This window comes from Haemaphysalis longicornis, unplaced genomic scaffold (genome assembly GCF_048455015.1).
Source record: "Haemaphysalis longicornis isolate Haplotype H1 unplaced genomic scaffold, Haemaphysalis longicornis Haplotype H1 scaffold_2, whole genome shotgun sequence".
Taxonomy (NCBI): Eukaryota; Metazoa; Arthropoda; class Arachnida; order Ixodida; family Ixodidae; genus Haemaphysalis; species Haemaphysalis longicornis.
Genome location: NW_027526295.1, coordinates 205,936,998 through 205,962,570, shown reverse-complemented (window position 1 = coordinate 205,962,570; position 25,573 = coordinate 205,936,998). Strand labels below are relative to the sequence as shown.

Below are 25,573 nucleotides of genomic sequence, written 5' to 3'. Positions count from 1 at the left end.
GCACATTCCCCTCTGTAGCTCCTCTTCAACAACGGATTTGATAGATGCCAACAGAGACGCGCACACCCATCGTTGGCATTGGATCACATTTTACAAAAAGGAATGCTGCTGCTGCATCGGGCATTGCTCAGACGTTGCTGCGGGCTGAACGAAGCAATCAATTTTGCCAATCAATCAATGAATCACACCTCAAGCACTGGAAGTGTTTTCCACAAAAATCTGTGACCGTATTATGCATTATGTATGCGTACCCTGAAGCATTGCAATACTGTTCACAAAAGACAGAATAGCCCATGCCTGCAATGTCGTATTGGTGAATGCTTTAAAAACAAGCGTATGCCCGGAGCGTAAGTTGTGCAAGGAAGTGTCAATGAGGCAGCAAGTTGGGGCCGAGCTCAGACATACTAATACTTGGGGGGGGGGGGGGGGGGGGGGTCTTGGCGCCTGTACCGCTTCTTGTCAAGGGATCCAATGAGTCAGAAGGTCCAACGAGTCAAGAGGTCCAATAATCACGTGACAGTCGAGTCAAGAGGTACGATTCAAAAGGTCCAATTTGGGTCAAGAGGTACAACGCGCCAAGAGGTCCAATTTAATTGTGTCAAAAGACACAACGCGTCAGGAGGTACAACGCGTCAAGAGGTCCAACGCGTCAAAAGGTCCAGCCAGCCTTGCTTCTTTCTTGGGCTTCTCCATTTATAATTTACCCCTCAGCCGTTCTTAATACATTAATTCCTTCAGGTCAATTTTTAGAATGGCTAATTCGAATAAAATGTCCTAGAAATATTTGGTCGTTTAAGACATGCGGGTCTACATTGCAATTAATGGCTGCTTGTGATGGTTACCGTTCTGTTCTATTCCGTTTCGCCTCGATCGCCAGTCTTTCCGCACAAAAAGCGATGGTGGAGTTGACTGGAGCTGCCGCAAAGAGTAGCAAAGTGACGTGAAAATTGCTCCCACTGAAACTGTAGCTCTGCTTGTCTTTTGGTTGCCCTTTCAAAGCTCCCCGCACGGGGCACCTTGAGCAATCTTGGTGACGGTACTGGCGATACCGCGGACCCCGAGCTCCCAAACATAAGCTGGATCCAACCGTGGCGATGTGTTTATAGGTGGAGGGTTAGAAACCACGAACGGTGGCCGTCGGAGCCCAGGTCAAGCTCCGGCGGATGGGTTTCCTGTCTGTTTACCAGGCAGTGAGCTCCGGGACCTCTTTGACTACCAGGGTAAGGTCAAAGGAGAGAGTACCCCCGTCTCCCTGCTTTTTCCTATGCCGTATGGATAAATCAAAACCCCCCTCAAAACGTGATCGGTCCCTGAAAAGGGGCCGCACCGAAGTTTCCTTTCCATCCCTACCAACCATCAACAATCCGAAACCTGACAACTATCCTCGTTTTTTGGTCCTTGAATCAGAAGATAAGTCCAAACCCCTCTCTTCTTAGTCTGTATTCCTCGTCTCAAAGTTTCTTGAAGGAATCATTGGCAAATCTTTCGAGGCAAAAAAACTACGAACAGGCGAAGTGTTAGTTGAAGTCAAGACGCAGCAGCAAGCCACAAATCTCTTGACCCAAACCCACATGGCAGATCTGGACATCACTGTAACACCCCACCGCAGCCTCAACAGCTCGCAGGGTGTGATATCTGAGCCAGATCTGCTAAGTGAAACAGAGGCCGACCTTCTGGAAGGCCTGAAGGATGAGGGCGTTACCGCTGTCAGGAGAATCACCATCCGTCGTGACAATGTAGAAATACCAACAAAGCATATAATCTTGACATTCAACAAATCAAAACTTCCTGAGCACATCAATGCTGGCTTCATTAGGTGTGGTGTACGTCCGTACATACCTAACCCGCGCCGCTGCTACAAGTGCAAGCGATTCGGGCACGCTACAAGTTCTTGTCGCGGCAAAACGACCTGCGCGAAATGCGCCGCACATGACCACCCTACCGAAAACTGTGACTCTACTACCTTCACCTGTGCAAACTGTGAGGGGCCGCACGCAGCATGGTCCCGCAGCTGTGAAAAGTTTCAATTAGAAAAGAAAATCATTAACATCAAGGTCACTGAAAACACCACTTTCCCAGAGGCGCGGAAGAGGTTCGCCTCTTTCCCTCCGGGGAGGTACGCCGACGCAGCTCGCCGGGGGGCGGAGCGGCATCTGGTACCGCGAGTCGGACTTGGTCCCGCCCCCCCCCCCCCCCCCCCCCCTTCCGGGTTGCCTCTGGCAGCCCAACCCGCCTTCGCACCGCTCGCTGAGTCGGCAGCGGCTGTGGTGGCAACCAAGTCTGGTGGGGAAGCTGCTGCACCCACTGTTTCCTCTTCTCCACCGGCCCGAAGCACACGCGAGGGCCCGGACGAGATGGAGACGGAGGCAGTCGCAGCGACCCCCTCCCCCGCCTCACTGCCTGTGCCATCTGGGGTGCTCCCCACGCCTTCGGCACTGGCAGCGCAGGCAAAGAACACCCGAACGGGTACTATGTCAAGGGGGCCCAGTCCGCTGGGCACCCCCTTGCCTTCAGATGACGACATGGACGTCGAGCCCTTCCGGCTTTCATCGCAACGGAAGGAACGGGCTGCGACGTCCAGGTCAGTAGAGAAGGCCAGAAAACCCCTTCCAAGAGTGCAAGCCCCGAAAGACCCTACATAAATAGTCACACTCCAGTAGCTCTGAACACATAATACAGTCGAATCCACTTATAACGATACCGCTTATAACGATATATCGGATATAACGATGGACAACGATTGCACCGTCCAATTTGTTATGCTTTCTATGGTAAAATAACCCGCTTATTACGATGCTCCCGAGCCCCGATATCGGATATAGCGATTGAATCCGCTTACCGCGCGCGCCGAAAATGCGAGCTGCCGCCGGCGCTGGCGCCGGCACTCGGCGCCGACAGCACGCGACGCGCCTTGCATCCCGTCCACCCCTCAGAAAACGAGTCGACTGCGCCAAGCGAGAGGAGGAGCAGCTTTTCTTCCCGACTCCCCTCCCGGAGCCGCTGCTTTGGCTTCGTCCGCGTGTCCGGCCGAACCAACGTTCGGCTGGTTCGGCCAGTTCGGCTCGCACTGCTCGCAGCTCGGAAGTTTCCCTCGCCTTTTCTGCGCGCCGAACTGAGTGCTTTTTAAGTGCGCACTTTATAAGCGACCCCAAACCATCCACCGCCGGCGTCGGCGGCGGCGGCGTCCGCAGTGCTCCTCTATAAAGAAACAGCATCCGGCGCCAGGTTTCGATCCGCAGACTTTGCGGCCGCAGCGCGACGCTCTACCGACCAAGCCACGGACGCGACGTGATATCAGCGTTAGTGACGCGCCTTATATCTTTAACGCATTCAAACTACGTCGTCAGCGGCGTGCGTTGGCGACTCAGCGGCGTTATAGCGGCTTGATAACTGCGTGGTGTACACGTGATACTACAAACCCGATGAAAGAGATGGAAGAGAAGGCGGCGAGGCGGTGGGCTGCGGGGGCCGAGCGCAAGCGCCGCAAGCGGGCCGACAACCGTGCATTCGCACTTTCACATTCTCCCCCTCGGGGAAATGCGGGGGAATTTTTTTTTCTCCGCATCTGCCTCCGTTCAACGTTTCACCAGTTTCACTGCGGAGTTGGACTGAACGTTCGGACGTCATGGCCGATTCGCCTGCGGCGCTGCGGCGAGCATCTAATTGCCTGGAGCAATTAGGTGCTCTCGAAAAAGATGTGCGTCAGCTTCGCGTGAAGCAGTCAAAGCTGACTGACTATGGCTTTTCTGCAAACGAGTAGTTGCACTACCTCACTTGCATGCTAATAAAATGTTTTGATCTCTCTTGTGCTTTTTTTTTCTCGACCCGCTTATAACGATTATCGGTTATAACGATGGGATTTTCTTGGCACTTGGATATCGTTATAAGTGGACTAGACTGTATAGGAAGAGAAAATATTGTTCAATGGAACTGCAGAGGCCTTCTGAATAATCTTGACGACGTGTATGAGATTCTGCATGCCAATCAGCTAAGTTTAATGTGTGTCCAGGAAACACATCTGAATTCCAAACACACAAATTTCTTGAATAGTTACCTAGTATACAGGAAAGACAGGGATGGCTGCACACACTCTTCTGGCGGTGTGGCTATAATCGCCCGCAAATCCTTAGCATGCCACCCTGTCACCTTGAACGCCGTCCTTGAGGCTGTAGCCGTTCGCACAATAATATTTAATAGGTTGATAACGGTATGCTCCATATACATTCCTCCTGATGTTGCACTTACGAGCTCCGACTTCGAGGCGCTGGTTGACCAGCTGCCCGTACCATACATCCTCACAGGCGACCTTAATGCTCACAACTCTCTCTGGGGCTCTTCCAAAACGGATGCCCGAGGTCGCCTGGTAGAGAAATTCCTTAGATCTTCTGGAGCATGCCTTTTCAACAATAAACAGCCTATATACCATAACATAGGTCACAACACATACTCACATCTTGACCTGGCTATTGGTTCTGCAATTCTCTTTCCATGTCTTGAGTGGGGTGTGGGCACGGACCCATATGGTAGTGACCATTTCCCTACTTCATTAACGTATATAGGTACAGGCCCGAGCAGTCCATCTTCCCATAACAGGTTTAATGAAGCAAGAGCTAACTGGAATACATTTACAGAGACATCCCAACTACACCACACATCCATAGGACACCTACACGTTGAAGAAGCTACCCAACTGCTCACGGCGCACTTTCTCGACGCCGCCGAAAAGTCCATTCCCCACGCCTCTGGTGCCCCGCGCAACCAGCGGAGGCCGTGGTGGAATGAGGACTGTAGGCGGGCGCGAGAGGCCCAGAACAAAGCGTGGGGTGTCCTCCGTCGGTACCCCACGGGTAACCTCATTTTGTTCAAACGGGCCAAGGCGTTAGGAAAACGTGTGCGCCGTGAGTCAAAACGAGAGAGTTGGCGTTCCTTCATAACATCCATAAACTCCTACACAGGCACACGGAAAGTATGGACGAGAATACGCAAACTCAAAGGACAACAAACACACAGCCTGCCTCTGGTCAGCACAACAGGGGACACACTCGAAGACCAAGCTGACACACTCGCACAACACTTCCAGCACGTGTCCAGTTCAGCACACTACACAAACACTTTCATGAAACACAAACAAACGGCCAAAAAGAAGCCTATACTAGATAACAATAGGTCAACGTCTTCTTATAACTCATAGTTTTCACTGCATGAGCTGAGGGCTGCTCTGAGCACGTGTAAACCCTCAGCTCCAGGCCCAGACAACATCACATATACAATGATACAACACCTACACGTAGACACACTTATAACATTTCTACATCTATATAATAAAATATGGCTTTCGGGGCACATTCCACACTCTTGGAGGGAGGCCATAGTAGTGGCTTTCTTAAAGGAGGGAAAGGACCCGTTGTCCCCCTCAAGCTACCGTCCAATAGCCCTGACGAGCTGCCTGTGCAAGCTTCTCGAGAAGATGATAAATCGCAGGCTCGTGTACTTCCTTGAATACAACGGTCTTCTCGAGAGCTGCCAGGCAGGCTTCAGGGCGGGGCGATCCACGAACGATCAACTCGTAGCTCTTGAATCGTATATAAAGGATGCCTTCGTTCATAAACAGTATTGTGTAACTGTGTTTTTCGACCTCGAGAAGGCCTACGACACCGCTTGGCGGTACGGGATCCCCAGTGACCTCAAGTCATTCGGTGTGTCGGGTAACATGTTAAATATTCTTGTCAGTTACTTGTCAGAAAGAACGTTTCGAGTGAGAGTCGGTGGTGCACTCTCAAGGATTCACGTGCAAGAAAATGGCGTGCCACAAGGTGGTGTGTTAAGCTGCACTCTCTTCATAGTTAAGATGAACTCTCTTGGGAAGGCATTTCCACCTACAATCTCCTATTCTATGTATGTAGATGACGTCCAGATATCCTATAAATCATGTAATATGTCAATCTGCGAACGTCAAGTCCAGCTTGGTGTCAGAAACTTGCCGGCTGGGCAGACAAAAATGGTTTTAAATTCAATCCTGCAAAAAGTTCCTGCGTTGTGTTCTCCAGGAAGCGTGGGGTCCATCGGGACCCAGACATTCATCTTAATGGCGTGTCGCTTCCTGTGAACAAGGAGCACAATTTCTTAGGTGTTGAGTTTGACCACAAACTCACATTCATTCACCACATCAATGAACTTAAACATAAATGTCTCAAAACAATGAATATACTTAAGGTTCTATCCCACCAATCCTATGGTTCCGACAAAGAACTCCTGCTTCGCTTGTACACTGCTTTGGTTGGGTCTCGTTTGGACTACGGCAGTGTGGTGTATGGGTCGGCTAGTAAGACAGCCTTGCGAATTCTTGACCCAGTGCTACACTTGGGCCTTCGTCTTGCGTCGGGTGCTTTTCGCACTAGCCCTGCCGAGAGTCTTTATGTCGAATGTAATAAGTGGAGCCTTGAGAACCAACGAACGTACATGGACTTGCTTTATGCTTTTAAAATTTCATCGCTGAATAATCATCCTTTTTATCCTGTCTTTAACGATCCATCAACATCTCTGCTCTTTCTAAATCGACCATCCGTTCCTCTGCCCTTTTCACTTAGAGTGAAAGAGCGAGCCTCGGATCTCAGTGCTTCGTTTTTAGATGTGTACAGGTTATCCTTTTCAAACAGTTTACTGGCTTGGCAAGTTCGCCCTGTGTCGTGCGACCTTTCTTTTATGAGACTTGACAAAAATCGGGTACCACGAGCTGCAATACTGCAGCACTTTCTGTCTTTGCAGTTTAAATACACATGTGCAGAATTTTATAGTGACGCTTATAAAACCTCCACTATGGTGTCGTGCGCTGCTCATGGTCCAAATTTCAATGCAGCCAGAACCATGAGCGTGCACAACACAATTTTTTCAGCAGAAGCGTATGGAATTTTACTGATTGTACGACACATTCTTGAAACTCAAATTCCCAATTCCATCATCTATACAGATTCTTTGAGTGTTGTTCGCGCACTGTCATCGCACAAGCCCCCCCAAAAACCACATAGTTAATCTTGTATTCAACACTATCATGTCCGTGTATGCACAAAAGCATGAGCTGGTCCTCTGCTGGGTCCCAGGACACGCAGGGATCGCTGGGAACGAGTTGGCAGACGAGAGGGCTGCTGCTGCTGCTGCACTCAGGAACACTGTAGACATTACAACAATACCCTACACAGACCTCAAGCCACACATAAGACAACACCTGCGCAGAACATGGCAAACACACTGGGATGAACAGACAGACAACAAACTACATGTAATAAAGCCACACTTGGGACGGTACACAGCTGACTCACACAACAGACACACGGAAGTCGCCTTGGGTAGGCTGCGGATAGGGCACACCCATGCAACGCACTCGTATCTGCTGACAGGATCTTCTAGACCCCAGTGCAGCAGGTGCGGAGAGGCCCTATCCGTAGTGCACATACTAATCACATGTAAGGCACTTCACACAACACGACACAAACACTTCAGAGAACTCTACAGACAACATATCCCACTACATCCATCGCTGTTTCTAGGTGACGATGCCATTGTTTCCGTGAAACGTGTGTGTCAGTATTAGTCAGACGTTAAGTTTTTAAACCTCATTTCCTATCACGCATAATCAAATCTGGCCCTATACACCAGCCATCACCATTATCTTTAATCGATTTTACTATGTTCGGTTGACACGTTTTTTTTTTACCTACCTTTTTGTGGTAACCACTTCCCTTCATTAGATAACTTTTTCTCTGGCGCTCTTTGCCCTCGTTGGCCTTGCGCCATTAAACACTTACCATCATCATCATCACCCTTTCAAAGCTTGTGTTATTGGTTCCTTTGACTGAATTACATAAAACAACGACGTCAGCACGAGAACAGGGGGATAAATATAATGAAAAAGGCTACATTATTTGCACACGCACAGAAGCAGCACGTCTTCTTCGTCGAGGTCACAAGGCAGAGTGTTCCACGCACGGAGTAGTTCCACGCAAAGCTTCTCTTCACGGGTGAGGGCAAAACTCTCGCCCGTCTGGGCGACCCCCGCAGGCGCTCCGTGGTGCGTCTCCGGTTTTGGATTTCTTGTTTCTTGAAAAGCTTGGTTGTCTATTTTTGGACCTCTCGACTCGTTGGACCTTTTGACTCGCCTCAGCCACGTCAAGAGGTCCACGGTGAGTCAAGAGGTACAACGAGACAAGAGATCTAACGAGTCGAAAGGTCCACGGTGAGCCAAGAGGACCAGCGAGACAAGAGGTCCATCGAGTCAAGAGATCCAATATTGGACCTTTTGACGCGTTGAACCTCTTACTCGGAATCCAGCGCGGGCAGGTGTACACACTATCTTGACGTTTCTTTGCAGAGGATTTTGTCGGATGATGTTCATGGCCTTGGTGGAGATTCTTCCTCTCAGGTAACTACGGCAAGGCTGCTGTAAGTCAATGATGATTCTTTCCGCATCTGTTTCAGTGATGTTCAATGCAATAGCCGTTACCTCCGTTTATATGGCCGTGAAACGCTGCTCAAAGAGAGAGAAAAGCCGAGAAATTTGACGCTAGGGCATTGAACTCATGGAGCCGATTTGAGTTGGGCTTGAACCGTGCGGCCTCATCTTTTCTAAGGCGCTTAGTAAGGGCGTGAAGTTTCCGCTACACAAACCATCACTTGCAATACGCATTGGTTTAGTGACAGAAGGAACGTACTAGTGACATTTCTTTAGGGACAGAAGGAGCGTACTAGTCTCACTAGTGAGACTATAGAGCGTGCCATTTAATATTTTTGCGTGTTTGCCCCCAGCGCGTAATATTTCTACCCTAGATTACCCACACTAAAGTGGAGGCGCAAATATCTGCGTGATTTTGAATATTCGGGCGCTTAATTTATGTTTTTGGGGGCTCTTTGCGCTTTTCTTGAGTTTATTTTATCCTTTTTTTGTCTATACGTTTTTCTTGGCCGTGGCAGAATAAACTCAAGTGACTTTAGTGCGGCAGTACAGTGCAATGCCCCCTGGCATTGCATCCAGGTGGTTGGGCGTCCGGCAGATGTACGTCTCATTTTCGAACAAAACAAAAATTGTCGGAAATTTCGCGGATAACTCCTTCTGCTCGCTGCTTACATTTTAGCTGCTTCGTTGTCCTTCTATAAGCGCTAAGCGAAACCCTTTTTGCTTGCGTGGATTGCTGGTGTACAGTTCACCTGTAACTTTCGTTCCCGCGATGGCCGGCAATGAACAGCTAGCGGGGCGTTTGGCCCTGGTTACGGGCGGAGGCAGCGGCATCGGCCGCGCTGTCTGCAAAGCTCTGTCGAGTGAAGGAGCACGAGTCATAGCTGCGGACAAGAACAAAGAAGGAGCGGCGGCCACGATCAACGAATTGACAGGTGGGTGCTCCAAAGCAACCCTCAACGTAATGCGCGTTTTCTGCATGCCGAAGATAATTGGTGCAGATGCTGAGGTTTGTTAGCCTGCATTACTAATGGCGGTGTCGCTGGTCTCGCAGTATTGCACTGGCGGAGTAGTTGGTGCTCTAAAACGGCCGCAAGTAATCAAGGAGAGAGAGAGAGAGAGAAACTATTAAAGAGGAAAGTGCAGAGAGGTTTGCCGACATCAGTTCGCCGGCATGCTAATCTGCGGGGAAAGGAGGAGAGGGAAAAAGGTAGTAGGTGTAGTGAAGAAAAAGAGAGTAGTAGTAGTGAAAAAAAAATAAAATATGATCCTTCTTCAGGGTATTGAGTTCAAAGGCTCTTGAGATGGAGGAACGAATACAATTTCGTCGACACACCAATGTCCTGGAGGAATTCGAATAGCGCGGACAAGATTTTGCGCTGAGCGGAGGGAGAGGGCCATGGTCCAAGTACCAATCTTAATGTCAATGGTCCAGGATGGAGGCAATCAATTTTATGTTGTAAACGGCACCTTGAGTCGGCATAGGCAGAGCATTCCAGTAATATGTGTTCAACAGTTTCAAGTGAACCACAATTGTCGCAATATGGGCTTGATGTCTGGCCGATCCGATGTAGATAGGAATTTGTTAGTGCTGCATAACGTCTCCAAGTGGCGGGGTAGACGCTCTGGCAGCCGCATTCTGACATATGGGTCTATGGAATATAAAACGCCGTAATGATGCTGCTGCGAGGACCATAAACGGTTCCTTTCCGACAGAGCTAGTGCCTTCGTCATTGTGGCGGCATCATGCTTCGTGAAGAAAATCTTCTTTCTTTTTCTCATTTGTAGGCCCCTGCGGGCAGCCTCGTCCGCTTTCGCATTTCCCATGGTGCCACTGTGGCCTGGGAGCCATTGGAAGGTAACGCGATGTCCAGCGACGTATGCCAGATGGTGCAAATACTTTACGTGGCGCTGGACATGTTCGTGAAAGCTGAAACAGCTAGCGCGTTGTAAGCTTTGAAGTGCTGCTCTCGAATCAGAGAAAACGGTCCAACATGTCGGCGGCTGGCGTAGAATATATCGAAGTGCTTCTTTAATCCCGTAGAGCTCCGCCGACGCAGGCGAAGTCGGTCGGTCAAGCCGATATGAAAATGCTTTTTCACTTGATGGAATGAAAATTCCCGAGGAGCTGCACTCAGGTGTTGCCGATCCATCGGTATAAATGTGGGTAGTTGCCGAGTAAAATCTGTTAATGTGTGCAAGCGTCATCTGCAGCAGGCCAATTTGAGGTATATGTTTTTTTGAATCAATTCCGGGTATGAATGATTTTATCCGTAGAGGCGTCAGATTCCAGGGCGGGAAGTTCCGTGGCATGGTCGGCGGTGCTTGAGTTGGAATTGGGGCATTAATACTTTTTATTGTTTGTCCAAAGCTAGAATTCGGATTTTGAACCGCAATACGGGACAGGAAATGGGTTCGTGCATGTAGCGTATGCCTCAAATGAACGCGGAGCGTTTCTTGGAGCCGTAGCACGTCCAAGGGGAGGCAACCTGCTTCAGCAGTTGTCCCAGAAAATGACGAGCCTTTCGGAAGTCCGAGGCATTTTCTGAGGCAGTTATTTCTCGCCGCCTCCAGCTGTCTTTTGCTTGTAGGTGTCAGTTGCTGCAGGACAGGAAGGCTATAGCGCAACAGGCCATCCACATACGCCTTGAACAGCAAAACCATGGAGCGGCAATCGCTACCCCAGTGCCTGCCAGCAAGATACCCAATAATTTGCGATGCTGTTGATATTCGCTTTCGTAGCCTCTGCACTTCAGGGGCCCAGGAGAGGTTTCTGTCTAAGAGAATACCAAGATATCTTCGGGTCCGTCTGTAATGCAGAGGCCGACCACCCAGGATTAAGGGATATCTATCCATGCATTTGCGAGTGAATGCCATGGCGACGCTTTTTAAATGCAGAGCATTTCAGTAACTCACGATGTCACCCGCGTTGGCGTCCGTAGTCCGCGTCCGCATCGCTCCCCCTACACTATATAAAAAAATAATACTTGCCGGCGCCAGGTTTCGATCCTACGACTCTGCGGGCGGAACGCAAGGTGCACGGTACTCTACCAACTGAGCCACAAAGCCGACACAGAACGGAAGGTTACGAACGTGCCTTATATCCTTGACTCATTCAACCGTCGGCCAGAGGTGCGCCCTCTCCCCCGCGTCCTCCTCGCCTTCTCTCCGCTCGCAACGCCCTCTCTCGCCGCGTTAGGTTCGCGCGCAAGAACAGGTGGGGCGCTCGCATCGCGCTCTCTCGCTGCGGTCGGTTCGCGCTTAAACCACATATGTCGTTCGCGCGCGCTGCGGTCGCTAACATCTGTGGCGTGATCGTGACGTCAGCATCACGCGTTGGCGTGGTAGCGATTTCGGCGCTATAACACTCTCTCGCGAGGGGCATTGGATTGGATTCGATTGGATTGGCTTGGCTTGGATTGGATTAAAGTGGATTGTGTTGGATTGTGTTGCGTCATAGCCGCGCCACGTTGCGTCATAGCCGCTCCACGTTGCGTCATAGCCGCGGCAGGGGGTTCACGGCACGTTTCACCATCGACTTCATCGACAATGTCTACGCTGGAAGACAACAATTACAACAACAACAACCAATACGTAATCCATACGACTTGCAGGCACGCCCCCCCCCCCCCCCCCGCAGAAATGCTCTGCATTTGATCGTGCCCCTCGCGAGGGGGATGTTTTTTTTTGTGGCGGAATTTCCCCGTGCGCCTAGCTAGACCCCCTCGTGGGCCTCGCGCTACGCCGAGGGAGCGTGCGCGCGGGAAGTCGGCCGCCGACTGTTGCCGCTGCGAGGCCTAATCGGCGCGCTGCTGCTACCGCCGGCTTAGTTTTCCCCGAGGCCCGAATTCTCTCCGGCGGCCGGAACGCCGACTGCTTAAACGCCGACGCCGCTGGCGCGCCAACGCGCGCCAGCGGAGAAAGTGCGAGCGGCGAGACCGTACATTACGCCGCAGCGTGGGACCAAACATTCCGCGCTCTTTTTCTGAGGAAAGATGGAGTCCTTTAGGCGCCAGGTACGCAGATATCTTTGCAAGCGCCTTCTGAAGTTTGTTTTGCGTTACCCTCCGGGATTTTGATGCACTCCAAATACAGATGTCGTCCGCATAGAGAGTGATCTTGACGCCACGGGGGAGAACACGCTTCAGGTGGATGAGCGTGAGATTAAAAAGTAAAGGGCTTAATACAGCTCCTTGAGGTACTCCTCTTTTTATTTAATGATATGATGTTGGGCCTTCTACCGTGCACATGAAGAGTTTTCGTCCTTCAAGGTAATTTGAAATCCATACGTATAATCTTCCGCCTAGTCCAAGTGCAATAAGGGATGATAGTATGGCATCGTGATAAACGGAGTCGAATGCTGATTTAACGTCTAGAAACACTGCGACGGGTACATGTCCAGAATGTAGTTCTTCTTCAACAGACGATACAAGGGCAATGATGTTGTCAATAGCCGATTTGTTTTGCCGAAATCCATTCATTTAAGGTGGATAAAGTTTTTTGGTTTCCATGTACCAAGTGACCCTCTTAAAAATCATTTTTTCCATTAATTTTCCAACACAGCTGAGCAAGGCTATCGGTCGAAATGAGTTGTAGCTTGTCGGTGGTTTTCCAGGTTTTAAGACAGCAGTGATTTTCGCCAGTTTCCAACCAGAGGGGACGATGCCATGTAGCCATGCTCTATTGTAATATTCTAGAAGACGTAGACGGGAGTGCTGAGATAGATGAGAGATTGCGTCGTAGGTGATTTCGTCATAACCAGGAGAGGAGCGTTTTCTGACGCCGGAAATCGATTCGTTGAACTCCTCTATTGTAAACGGAAGGTCCAAGGCAGGTGAAGCAGCTGGCGGAGGAACGATATCGTTGAACTGTGAGCGCATGTGCGTCGACGAGGTTGCCGACAGGAGCTTGCAATACTGTTCAGCTGCTTCCATCTGAGAAATGTTTTCGTGCAGCGATAGCGCCCTGAATGGGTGCAGCTGCGAGATATTGTTGCGCATGCCCTTTACAACGCGCCAGATGTGCGACGAAGGTTTGTGAATGTCTAAATTTGCGCAGAAGTCTTGCCATCGCTGCCTTCGTAACTTTTCTAAATGGCGCCTCACATGTCTCTGTGCCTTGCGGGCTTGTTGCAGGTCTTCTAAAGTTCTGGTGCGTCGCGCCTTCTGCTCCGCACGCCTGCGAATGGCTCGTAATCTCTCATATTCCTCATCTGTCTTGATGTTCAAACGCCTTCGCATCACACACGACGATTCCTTAAGGCAGCGAGCTACGGTTGGAATGAGGTCATCATCTGTAGTCGCAGCAGTAATCAGCTGATCTACACTGTATTCATAGGTGTCCCAGTTGGTGCATGCACTTCATTTTAATTTCCAGTCGGGGCGCATCTTTACCGAGGTAGGATAGTAAAATCGGGTAGTGGTCGCTGCCCCTAGTTTCCATGTCTGTGTGCCATGAAAACCTTTGAGCGCTGCGGCTTGAGACAAATGAAACGTCAATGCAGCTGCTGACTGTCGTGTTTTTCATATATGTGATGCTTCCATTGTTAAGGGGCTCAATAGAGTGTCTCATCATTAGCTCAGATAGTTTCACTCCGTGGGAACTTGTATATGCGCTGCCCCAGATCTCATGGTGCGCGTTAAAGTCTCCGCAAATAAGGTAAGGCGGGGCCGTGCTGCTTATTATACTTTGTAGCCTTGAGGCATCGAAACCGTTGCCTGGTTCTATGTATGCAGCGATGAATGTGAAATATTGAGTGCCGATCATGGTTTTGGCACATACGTATTCTTCAGTCTCATGAGTAGGAACGGCAACTCTGGCTACAGGCACGTCATTGCGGACGGCAACAAAAAGCCGACTTACGCCGTTAGAGCGTTGCGAGTGTAGTAGATGGTAATTTTTTAATCTAAAGTCATCTTAAACCCGAGATTCGCATATTACAATGAAAGGAAACCGATATGTACGTACAAGTTGCCGAAAGTCGGCGAGCTTTGATCGTAGTCCACGTGCATTCCATTGGAAAACTGTACAGGTCTTAAGATTTGCGTTGATAAACGGTTTCAGGGTGCAGGTGTCCGACGAAGTCATTTTCGTTGGTCTCCGGAGCCACGCCGCAAAGCCGAAGAAGAGGCAGCCACAAGATGTTCTAGGGACAAGACAGCTTCTACTTCAGGAATACGTTCGTAGGAAGGGTTGGCATGCAGCAGAGCCTTTATGGCCGCAAATAGCATGGGGATCAAGATGCCAGTAATGTCGGCCGGTGTGTCCTGACCTGCCTTCTGCTGATTTTCCGTGCGGGAACGTCGACTTGCTTGGTAACTTGCACCCTGCGAGAGCGCGTCACGTGCGGTCTGAGTAGTCTTGGTGGTCCGCTGGTCCTGTGTGGTTTGCGCGCAAGACTTGCTGGCAGGAGCTTCACTTTGAAGCGGAGGGTCATTTGTAGGCACAGCCAAGGCTGAAAGGACAACTTCTGGGTTCGATGGTGGTTGGCGTCGTGCAGGAGCTTTCCCTTGTATTTGCTCGATACTGCGGGCAAGTGTAGCTGCCTTTTTCTTTGGGCAAGCTCCGTACGACGCGGGATGTGGGCCATTGCAATTTGCACATCTGGGTTGGTTGCGCGAAGTGCAGTCCTTGTGTGTGTGCTCTCCAGAACAGATCTTGCAGCGGAGTTTTCCCCTGCAGTTCTTGGCGATGTGCCCATGTCTCTGACATTTGAAGCACTGCACAGCAGATCCAACGTATTCTGTGACGGGGAAGCTATAAAATCCAAGGAACACTCGAGCTGGCAAAGCAGAGCCTGGCTTGAACTCCAAGATGACGGAGCGTCGACGACTTTCAGCCACGGCTTGGTTTTCATCTCGTGAGTAGGTGACTTGCCGACGAGCAGATGTCACACCTTGATCGTGCAGGTAGTTCCTTAGTTTCTCATTCGTGTACTCGAGGGGTACGCCTTGAATTTTCCCATACGTCGCCATGTGTGACTGCGGCACACGCGTCTCGACTGCCGTACCAGCAAGGGTGGATATACGAAGGAGTCGGTTTACGGCGCTGAGCGACGACACGGTCACAATAAGGCTGCCATCTTTGTTCAGGCGATAGGTCAAAACTTTTTCTTGCGCCGTTGCCACGACCTCAGACGCCAATAAGTTGGGGTTCGCTCTCCACAAACTGTAACCTTCGTCTGGTTTGAAGATCACGGGAATTCCGGCGGCTCGCTTTTTCTTGTAAGTGACCATTGTAAATTTTCCTTCATTCATTTCCGTGTCAGTCGTGTCAGAAGACGCATTTTGACTGTCGGGTTCTCGGTCAACAGCACGCTTTTTAGAGACTGGCGCATTTTCCCGGTTATCCTCACAATTGAAGTCATGTGGAACTGCAGGAATACCTTAATGCGGTCCACTTGGGGTAGGCAGAACCTGGTTAGTGGAGTCCATTACGGCACCATGCAGCGCAGGTGATGGCGGCACCCTGCTCAACTGTAGGGCCCGCTGGCAGCTGCGCTGAAGCCGTTTGACGCGGTGAGCCCGCCTTTTTGAAGTCACTGGATGGTCGTAAGGAGGCAGGGCGAAGGATTATAGGCACTGCGAATAACCACGGCTACAAAAAACCAAAAAACTGCAGAGCGGCGAAAGCAAGCCGCCGGTTCAGCCGATCTTCGTCTTCTTCCCAGTAATCAAGGAAGTTACGAAGTAAAGTCAGGGTAAACAAATCCAAGTATAACCAACAGCATTTTTAACAGCGGAGCTACTAAGGGGCGACGCCGGGCGCTCCTCACAAGGAGCTCCCGGCGTCGCGCAGGCTTGCGCGTGGTGCTCGTAAAAAAAAAAAAAAAGAAAAGAAACAAGATAACAGTTCAAGCTCGTCCGCGCCTCAAAGGGGGAGCACAAAGCAGCCCCCGCTACAGACGCCCAGTTCTCGAACCCGGCTAGCGCCGGTTATAGCGCGTTCTGACGTGTTCCACTTTGAGAGAAATGTGAAGAGAGAGAGAGAGAGAGAGAGAGAGAGAGAGAAATCGACTTTATTGGATCAAAAATCCTACGGAGGCTTCAGGCGGACCACGCAGGATCGCCCACAGCCCGACTATTCTAGGCCTGTCGTCAAGGCGCGGTGTCCCCCCCCTCCACTCGGGCCGGCCGGACCGCGGGCGGTCCCGAGGGCTCGCATCCCTCGGTCCCGCGCGGCATCAGCCCGCCCTCGGGATTGCCGGGCGAGAGCCGCCTCGACCCGCTGGACTACCTGCAACTGCACTTCATAGTCTCTTGACTGCATAGCCCACACCACGTCCGTCGGTAAGCCCCCCGGGTGTGACCCGGGTGGACACAGGTCCGTAGTGCAGTCCCAGAGAATGTGGGTAAGAGTCGCTGTTGCACTTCCACACACACTGCACTGCTCACTGTCAAACACCTCCGGGCACACGTAGCGCGCCAGCGCCGGCGTGAGCACAGAGTTGGTTTGCAGCTGCCTAAACCGCACTGCCTGCTCTCGCGTGATTCTTGGATGAGGCGGTGGCATGGTCTGGCGACCGGCACGGTACCAGTCCAACATCTCGGCGTATCCCAGCAGCGGGTCCGCCTCCTCTTCGTCCTCGCTCACCTCACTGGGGCCCGACATTTCACTACACCGAACACTCGCACTCGCTGCACGCACCACACCGCCACTCACACGCCCCCCGGTCCGGCTTTCGTGCGGTTCCTCGGAGGCGTTCAGCGGGCCCGTCCCTCCGGCCGCCTCCGCGCGGTGGGTGAGAGCACGCGCGGCGGCGTCCGCCGTCTCGTTGCGGTTGGGGTGCGGGCCGCTGGTCGCGGGGTGTGCGCCGGGAACCACCGAAGGTAGGTGGCCGGCACAGTGTCCGCTGCATTGGAGTCACTGCACTACACTTCACAGATTTTCAAAGCAAATGTGAAAGCCTGCGGACAAAACGGTCCGGGCCGTCAGTCATGCATGAGCAAGACGGCTATATAGATGGGTATGACGATGACAACTACTGCCACAATTAAATGCGACGACAGAACATGTAAATAAACAATCGCCCACCTAATGCAATGCTTATGGGTGTGTACTTCAGAGCTTACATAAAAAGAAATCCTTTATCTCCGCCATGGTTCAAGCCTTGAGCGAATTTTTTTTTTCTTCGGTGGAGGATGGGGAGGGTGACAATAATTAGCCGTCGAAAATTTTTGCGCTGTATAGATCCCTCTCAGCACATGTTGCGGGCTAAGCGTATGTTTGGAGAACTGCATTAAGTCAAGCCGGATTGCATTGGATCCATCTATACATCAAAATATTGGAAACATGTCAACTCGCCAAATTTAAGCTGCCACTGGGAATGCATTACTGTAAACAGGGGCGGATCCAGGCTTTTTCTGAGAGGGGGGTCAGCTCCTATCAGTGATGATGATGATGATGATGATGATGATGATGATGATGATGAGCAGGAGGAGGAGGAGGAGGAGCCTTATTAATTCACTGAAATTTCGGGAAAGCAAAAACACAAGGAATACAACAAGTCATCAATTCACCTTTTTCTGCGACCTGAGTAATCATCTTAAATTCAAAAATTAAGGGAGGGGTCAGGACATCCGGACCCCCCCTCTGGATCCGCTAATGACTGTAAAGATCATTCAAGGGAACCCTGGAGAACCTTGCTAATCCGCGATAGGGGGTATGTCGAAATCACTTGATGTTGAGCGTCCCCGACGACGCGGACGCGGCGTTCAGCCACTGCGTAAGCCTCGGCTGGTGAACGTTACGATTATAAGCGGTGCTGACAGGCTTATCTGACCCATTCTACAGCCGACAACATGGCATAAGCTCGGTATGCCGATTTCTGAGATATCGAGAATCCGGAACGAACCACAACGTCGGATTCCAAGCATGTTGAATTGCACGCAACCGAAACCGAAACAGGTTTGAGCAACTCTTCGAAAATAAACCACAACTACCAGACGAGACATAGGTCTTCCAAAACAAAAAATAACATTGACACACACGCAAGTGCGTATGCATGGACTTTACAATTTTGGACATCGCCCGATAACACTGTAAAACGAAAGCGCGTAATTTCGCGCCGTCTGCTGTAGTTGTTGCCACCGCCGCAAATGTCGCAAGATTTCTTTTCTGCTTTCAGCCTTTATAAATTCAATACTGCTTCGTCGATCGGATAAACGATGAAAAGTGTGTTCATTTGCGCCAACCCACACCTGTCCCCCGGATCGACGGGCTCCGTTTGGTCGGACATGTCCATTTTGCTCCACGTCGGCATCGACCTCAGATATTCATTATCTTCTGTGGACTTGCCGTGGTCTCCAACGTTCCCGACAGCAAGTCTTAATAAACAGTGTGAAGCTCAACCCAGGCCGGCCGCCTGGTTACAGACGCTGGCTCTTTGGGCTGTATCACTGGAGCCTTTTAGACTTCCTAGTGTGAAAACTTTGTTTCCGTCCATTTGGTCTCACTCGCCCCCACCGTTTTATGCTGTAGAGCAAACTTTCGCTATAAAAAAAATTGCGCCAGTCTATGCAATGCAAACACAAACAGAAGTAACACAAATTCATTGTGTCCCTTTAACGAACAACGTGAGCGCAGCGTGTTGCGTGTATACAACCCGAGCGCATGCAGTGGAAGAACGGCACACGAGCAGAAAAAGCCACTCCGAACCAAAAACTATCCGAACAGAAAGAAGAAAGCAGCTCATTGTCCAGGCTTGTGTTTCGCGAGGAACCCATTGGAATTGCGGATGAGTGAGGAGGTGGCGCGGAGTATGACGTCCTCCTCCTAGTACAGGTGCAAGTGTAATACCCGTGCTACACGAGCGTTTCGAATGCCTTCGAGTCGAATGTCATATATTGACTCAAATGACATCTTTGAACTGCTACACGACGTTTTTCGAAGGCATTTGGTTAAAATGGCATTTGAGTCAAAGGAGCACGACAACTGACCTGTTTGAGTCTCAAAGGCCTTTGCAACCATAGAGTAGTATGAAACTCTATGTTTGAAATACGAACGGTCGTACCCTCGGGCTCAGTTTCTGCAAGCCGTAATAACAAAAACAATTATTTACGAGTAAAACTTGGTGTTTGAAGTGCAAGATCTTTATAATGTTTCATTTGTTTTCGTTCTCTGTCACTCGCTCTACGATTACGAGGTAACTTGGTACTCTCAACACCGGCGGTGCGAAAAAAGAAACTAGCTGCCTTGTGCATGTTTTGTGCGCGCTTGTAGATCGTTATCAATTTGATCACTAATAATTGCTTTTTTTTTGCCCATTTTAACTCTAAAATTAAATTTTTGCCAAGAACAAAACATGGCAGCAGTGGCGACACCAAAACATGGCGGCCGAACGCGGAAACTTCCAACTGCGTTTGAGAATGGTCGCGTAGATCGACAGAACTCCTTCCACTTCGAATGACATCAGAAATTTCAAAGGTCATTCGACTGAAATGTCCTTCCAAACGCTCGTGTAGCGCAGGTATATATATAATTCAGTGCAATGCATAGCGCGATCGTGGCGTTTTTTAGGAAAACAGTGAACAATTCGAGAGAAAATGCGTGTTCAATTCAGCGCCGATCAGTTGTCAGCATTTTCTATGTTTCTACTCATTCCTTCGAAGAAGAAACTATTTAACCCTGACTTTTTTCCTTCTCAAGGTTTACAAGAACATCGTGCTGTGGAAGTGGACGTCGGAAATGCTGACTCGGTTTCGTCGCTCTTCGCTGAAATCAAGAAAGTCTACTCTGCTCCAGTCAGCATCGTGGTCAACTGCGCTGGCATTGTGCGGAATTCGTACCTAATAGACATGTCTGAGGAGGTGTTTGACGATGTCCTGAAAATTAACCTGAAGGTATTTGTTACGGAAAAAAAGCACATACGCTATTCTTCTCATGATGTTCATTCCCATCATCGTCCATGCACCCAGCAGGGGAATCGCATACTCCTGCCTCCGCAGTTCACACGACAGCTACTACAAGCAAAGCGCTGAACCATACGCCCGACTTTCTGGCCCCTTAACACCTACCTCTGCTGGCAGCACGTCTCGATAGTGTGCAAGCATTTAGGCTCTTGTACCTGTCCTCTTGTACTTTCTCTTCGAACCGATGCTAGCGCAAGTCCACAGTTCACCACATAACTTCAGCGGATGCCCCGGCGTATACGCGCTGGTGGGCCGCTTTTGAACCATCTACGCTGTGCAGAGACGCCTTGAACGTGTTAATCCTTTTACGTCGATGACAAGCATCACACGGGTCCCTTTTCTTGTCGAGCGCCTGGCGACGACCCTGCTTTTCTTGGTGGTGCAAATTCCTCCGCTGCCGCGCCTTGCGAACAGTCAGACGGTGGTTAAACGCAGTCTTGGCATTTTAGATGCCGAGCATCTCATGCTCGCGGCTGTGTCCCTCCCTGCTTTGTCCTCGTTGTCCGCCGTCCGCACACCCACTGCGCATGCCTGGCCAGGCACCGCTCATGATGATTGTGGCAGGATGCCCCTAGGGATTGGCCAACCAAAGAATCCATCACGAGATAGCTTCGCGTTCAACCACCGTCGTCATCTTCCCGTAGGGGAACCCTGAGTAGTATGCGAGGCATGCCTCCTCTCCATCCGAAGCGCCTCTCCTCTCCGGGATTGCGCAACGAATGGCAACACCTGCGGCTCCGCGCGTGATAATGCGAAGCAGCTTAGGGTTAGAGGCGCGACGGTAGCCGCTGCATACTCCGCTGGAGGCGCCACTGTAACTCCACGGTATAAATGACGCGCGCGCGCGCTCTGCTCCCCTCATTCTCCTCCCGCAACGCCGCGATCGAGCTGAAAACTAATGGGAACTTGAGTCGACCCCATGGCTGCTTCGCATACTACTCAGGGTTCCCCTACGGGAAGATGGTGAAATTTTTCATCGAAGTCGTACAGCCACAGTGACATCTCGGCGATCGTGTCTTGCTCAATAGGTGAATGAAACATGTCTGGCACTTCCAGTTTGCGGCTGAGAAGTATCGCTCTTTATTCGCGTCCTTTCGCGTTTCAACTTCGAGCGCATTCCGCAGCAGGTCCTGATGGCCTGTGTACGACAGCTTGAAGGACGTTTCCCGGTGCGGTGTCTCGGTCGGTGGAGGCAACGAATGCTTCTGGTATCGGTGTTTAGGCTTGGCCCCGATGATGAGCATTCGTTGTCCGACATTTTGTGAATCTGGGCGGGTAGAACCAGCTTGCCACATCATTTAAGCGGCAATCACGTGTGCGCCGAAGTGGTCCGGTTTCCGATGCGGCGCGGGAAAATATCTAGCAGGTTGGACGAGCACGGGAGCTGCCGATCCGGGGTCTTCCGGCAGCCAAACCGGTTCCCGAAGCGGGAGACGCGTGCTCAGACGCGTCCTTCTCCGCTCATGTGTTTCGCCCTGAAGAGTGAGGACTGAAGCGGAGGACACACGTGCGGAGAGCGACGTGTTCCTCCGCGCGTTCTGCGCGTCATTTAAAGGGGGGCTGCATCTGCCTCAAACTTAGTTTCTGCTTGACAGGGGCACGCGTTGTATTACGATAACACGTACACAGGGTCCGTACTGGTATTCATATGGCTACACTTCGGTTTTCACGAGTTTGTCGCCGATGATACACGTCCCCAAAAATACTGCATGCCTTCCGATAATTCCTGTTAAGTCTTGAACCTACCGTGTGCTCTGGGTTGTGTTTAGCGTTAGGGTACGGCTGTACCGGCTGTTTACGGGCCTCCTGGTTTGCGTTTTACTCTTGCAATTATTTTTCGATGCCGTTAAGTCCACGAGTACGGATTATTGGGCAAGTTGGTGTGGCGATTTGCGCTGTTTGTGTGTCCTCTTTCTTGTCCTCGTTCTTTGCGCTATGAATTATCGCCAAAATCGTCGTTAAGCCGTTGCCAAATTCAACTGATGGGGAATAGCCGGTGACGCTCGTGGATTCAGTCTGCGGCATGCCGGAGACTGTCATAATTAAGGCACGTTTAACTCGATCTCCCAAGTTTTTTTTATTGGGAAGCTCTCGCCTTCCCACGAGGAGCAAAGCCTGGATCACTGGCACTCTCCGTCATCAGCACGCAGAGTGACGAAGGTGCGGTTTTTTAACTGACTTGCACAAAAGACGTAGCATAAATTCTCGATGACACTCACTAACTGTAACGTATAGCGTCATAATGCTGGGAACCCCTCTCTACGCTTTCTTCTTACCTCAAACCTTCTCTTTCTGTTTTCCTTTTTCCCTTTTTTTTTTCTTTCCGCACGTTTAGGGTAGCCGCGCTGCCTGCTTTCCTACCTTTCTGTTCTTTCATGCCTTCATTAAGCACGGGTGAGAATTTAGATATATGGGATGAACATTGCCCATAAAATATTTTAAGTCCAAAATTCATACAGAGCCCGTCTCTCAACTGGGACGGAATTACGAGGAGGCGCACTGTATACTTATTTCATGCCTGTTTCCCCGAGTGAAACCCCGAATTACACGTAGCTGGTCTCAGAACTTGGACCTACTTCTGCTCTTAAATCTGAGCTTGTGATTTAAAATCTGTGGATGGATATTTAATCAATAAGCTTTGCGTAATCTTTTTAGTGTAATTCTACTGCTTAGTCCCAAAAGAGAATTGTTTACTTCAGTCTACGCAGGAATGTTAGCTGATCTCTGCTGTATCTTCAAGCTCCGGAAAGTCAGCTGCATATAATCATTATCGCCCTAAATCCAGGATCTTGTCCTTGAATGGCGACAACACCACGGAAAACCTAGAGAACCAAGCTTGAAATTTTAGCTGGTAGCCGTTCATCTAGTAGAAACTAATATATAAACTATAGTTTAAATATATGTGCATAAATAAAGACACGGGTTTGTTGCAGGATAGGACTGAAAACCGTGCTGAATTTAAAAAAAAACCAATCCGGTAATGCACTGTCCTAGGCCCACTTCCTAGGTAAAGTGTCCTAGGTTAAGTGGTATGCGTAATACACGGTCCTAAATATACGTCTATTTTTCCCCCGAGAAATTGTCCTTAAGAAAGGTACTTGAATCGAGGCGGGGATGATTCTCAAAAGGTTACCGGCATGCCTTGACTTAAGATATTTTTGCTGTAAACGGTGCGTTTGTTACGCTTTTACATTGGTGCAAAAGCAGTTCGAGTGATTGTAATACCGCAGTTTTTTCATGTCGTTGCAGTGACACAAAAGGGACGTATAGTTGCAGAAGGTATAACATTTTTTCGACTCAGGGGTTATTGAAAAAAAAGGGGGGGGGGGGGGAGGGGGGGCTGTAGCGTAGCAAGTTACAAGGACCCTGCCTTAAACTGAAACGATCTGTTCACAGCTTTTGTTCCATTCCTTTGGGATTCGTAAATTGAAAGCCTTATCAAATTAAAGCGTTTAAAACTGAGTCATTTCCTTCCAAACAGTGCTGCATTGGATTTACTCGTCGATGAGCGCTTAGACCTCACATTCCTCGCGTACGTAGGTTTTCAACGCACTCGGCAGTCCACGCACTTATCACTTTCCCCACTGCACGGCTTTCCTAACTCATTCCGCTGAAATTCGAAATCGTCTTCGTAACTTGTAACCAGTCGCACAACGATACAATTAGATTTCGTGTCATTTGTATCGCATTCAGAATACTTCGGCATTGGCGAAAAAGTACAGCTATTTCGGTTTTGTTTGTTCTGCGGCAAGTCGGCATCTAATTAACTTACATGGTACGTGGAGCAGTTGAAAGTTCACGCCTTCTGCTCTTCCCGTATATTCTTTGTCGACCACCTTTCTAGCAATGTCACACTGACCGGTTATGGTGCCCCTTCTTCCAGGGAACGTACCTGGTGACGCAAGCGGCGGCTCGCGAGATGGTGTCCAGTGCCGTGCCCCATGGCACCATAGTGAACATCTCGAGCATTGTTGGCAAAACGGGCACCGCGAGCCAGTGCAGCTACGTCGCGTCAAAGGCCGGTGTGGTGGGCTTCACCAAGAGCGTGGCTCTAGAGTTGGCCAAGCACAACATCCGCTGCAACGCCATCATGCCGGGCTTCATCGAAACACCCATGGTCGCCGCCGTGCCCGAAAATGTTCTGGCCAAGTTTGTGCCCAGTATTCCCATGGGACGCATTGGGAAGCCCGAAGAACTGGCGAGTGCGGTGCTTTTCCTCTGCTCTCCGGGCAGCTCTTACGTGACCGGAACAGTTCTTGAAGTAACTGGCGGCTGGTGTATGTAGGTATGCGTGTCGGTAGGGGAATAAAACTAAAATGTTTTGTCATATGCAAGGGAGTTCATTGAATGCAAAGTGTACATCCTTAGTAGTTTGTAAGGCTGGCACAAAAGTGAGAGATGGCTGTGCGTACAAGATATTGGAGCGGGTGAACGAATCGTAGTTCGTCTGAATTAGCCTGTAGCTATCCTTTGCGGCTTGCTTTACACATGGGTTTCCGATTTCCCTGTTTTAACGGAAAAACAAAGATCGACATCTCCAACAAATATTCTTTCCTAAATTAGTAAAAACGGGTAAACCTCCGATTGTAGAGCGCTTTTTTTAAAGCGAAGCTTTGTATTTCTCACTAATGGCGACCGTCCCGCCACCAAAATTCCCTGCAGGAAAGCCAACCTGGTTTCACAAAACGATGATGATGATGGTAAGCGAAGGGACATCAAGCGCCTTGAGAAAAAATGCGCTTCCCGTGGTCAGAATAGAACCTGTCACCTTACGTCGGTTCCACGACCGGTGCCCTTGCTGACAACTGACCCACATGAACAATTTGTCCAACTAAAGGAAGATCTGCGTCGCGCCGCACGCGCTCTCATCCCACCGTCTGGAACAGACCTTCCCAGTGGGCTCGCCCGCTGGGAGGAGGTCCTGCTGCGAAGACTAAGTTGGGGTGGCCCTCTCTCCTGAGGTAACCCGGACGTGGCCACCGCGGCACCTTTCCCCGTTTACCAACAACTGCCCCTTCTGTACGGCTCCTGCCGAAGACGCCGACACCAATCACCTGCTATGGACGTGCCCTTCCCTGAGTGCAGCGAGATCCCGACATCTTCGCGGCACAGGCCTGCATCCTGGGGTACCCCCCGATCTTCAGCGATGGCTGTGGGGGCCCCACCACCGCTGTCTTCTGGACTTTCTCCGCTAAACGGGTGCCAACCTGTACCCTTA

The 25,573-nt window shown here is 50.3% G+C and overlaps 1 protein-coding gene across 1 annotated transcript; it reads left to right on the top strand.

Annotated features, from left to right (window-relative positions):
- Window positions 1–9,113: 9,113 nt before the first annotated feature.
- Window positions 9,114–25,369, top strand: LOC144169814 ((3R)-3-hydroxyacyl-CoA dehydrogenase-like). The gene is made up of 3 exons (XM_077699174.1): window positions 9,114–9,381; window positions 20,093–20,286; window positions 24,239–25,369. The coding sequence occupies exons 1-3, from the start codon at window positions 9,219–9,221 to the stop codon at window positions 24,638–24,640; spliced, it is 759 nt and encodes a 252-aa protein (XP_077555300.1). The 5' UTR covers window positions 9,114–9,218; the 3' UTR covers window positions 24,641–25,369.
- Window positions 25,370–25,573: the final 204 nt, after the last annotated feature.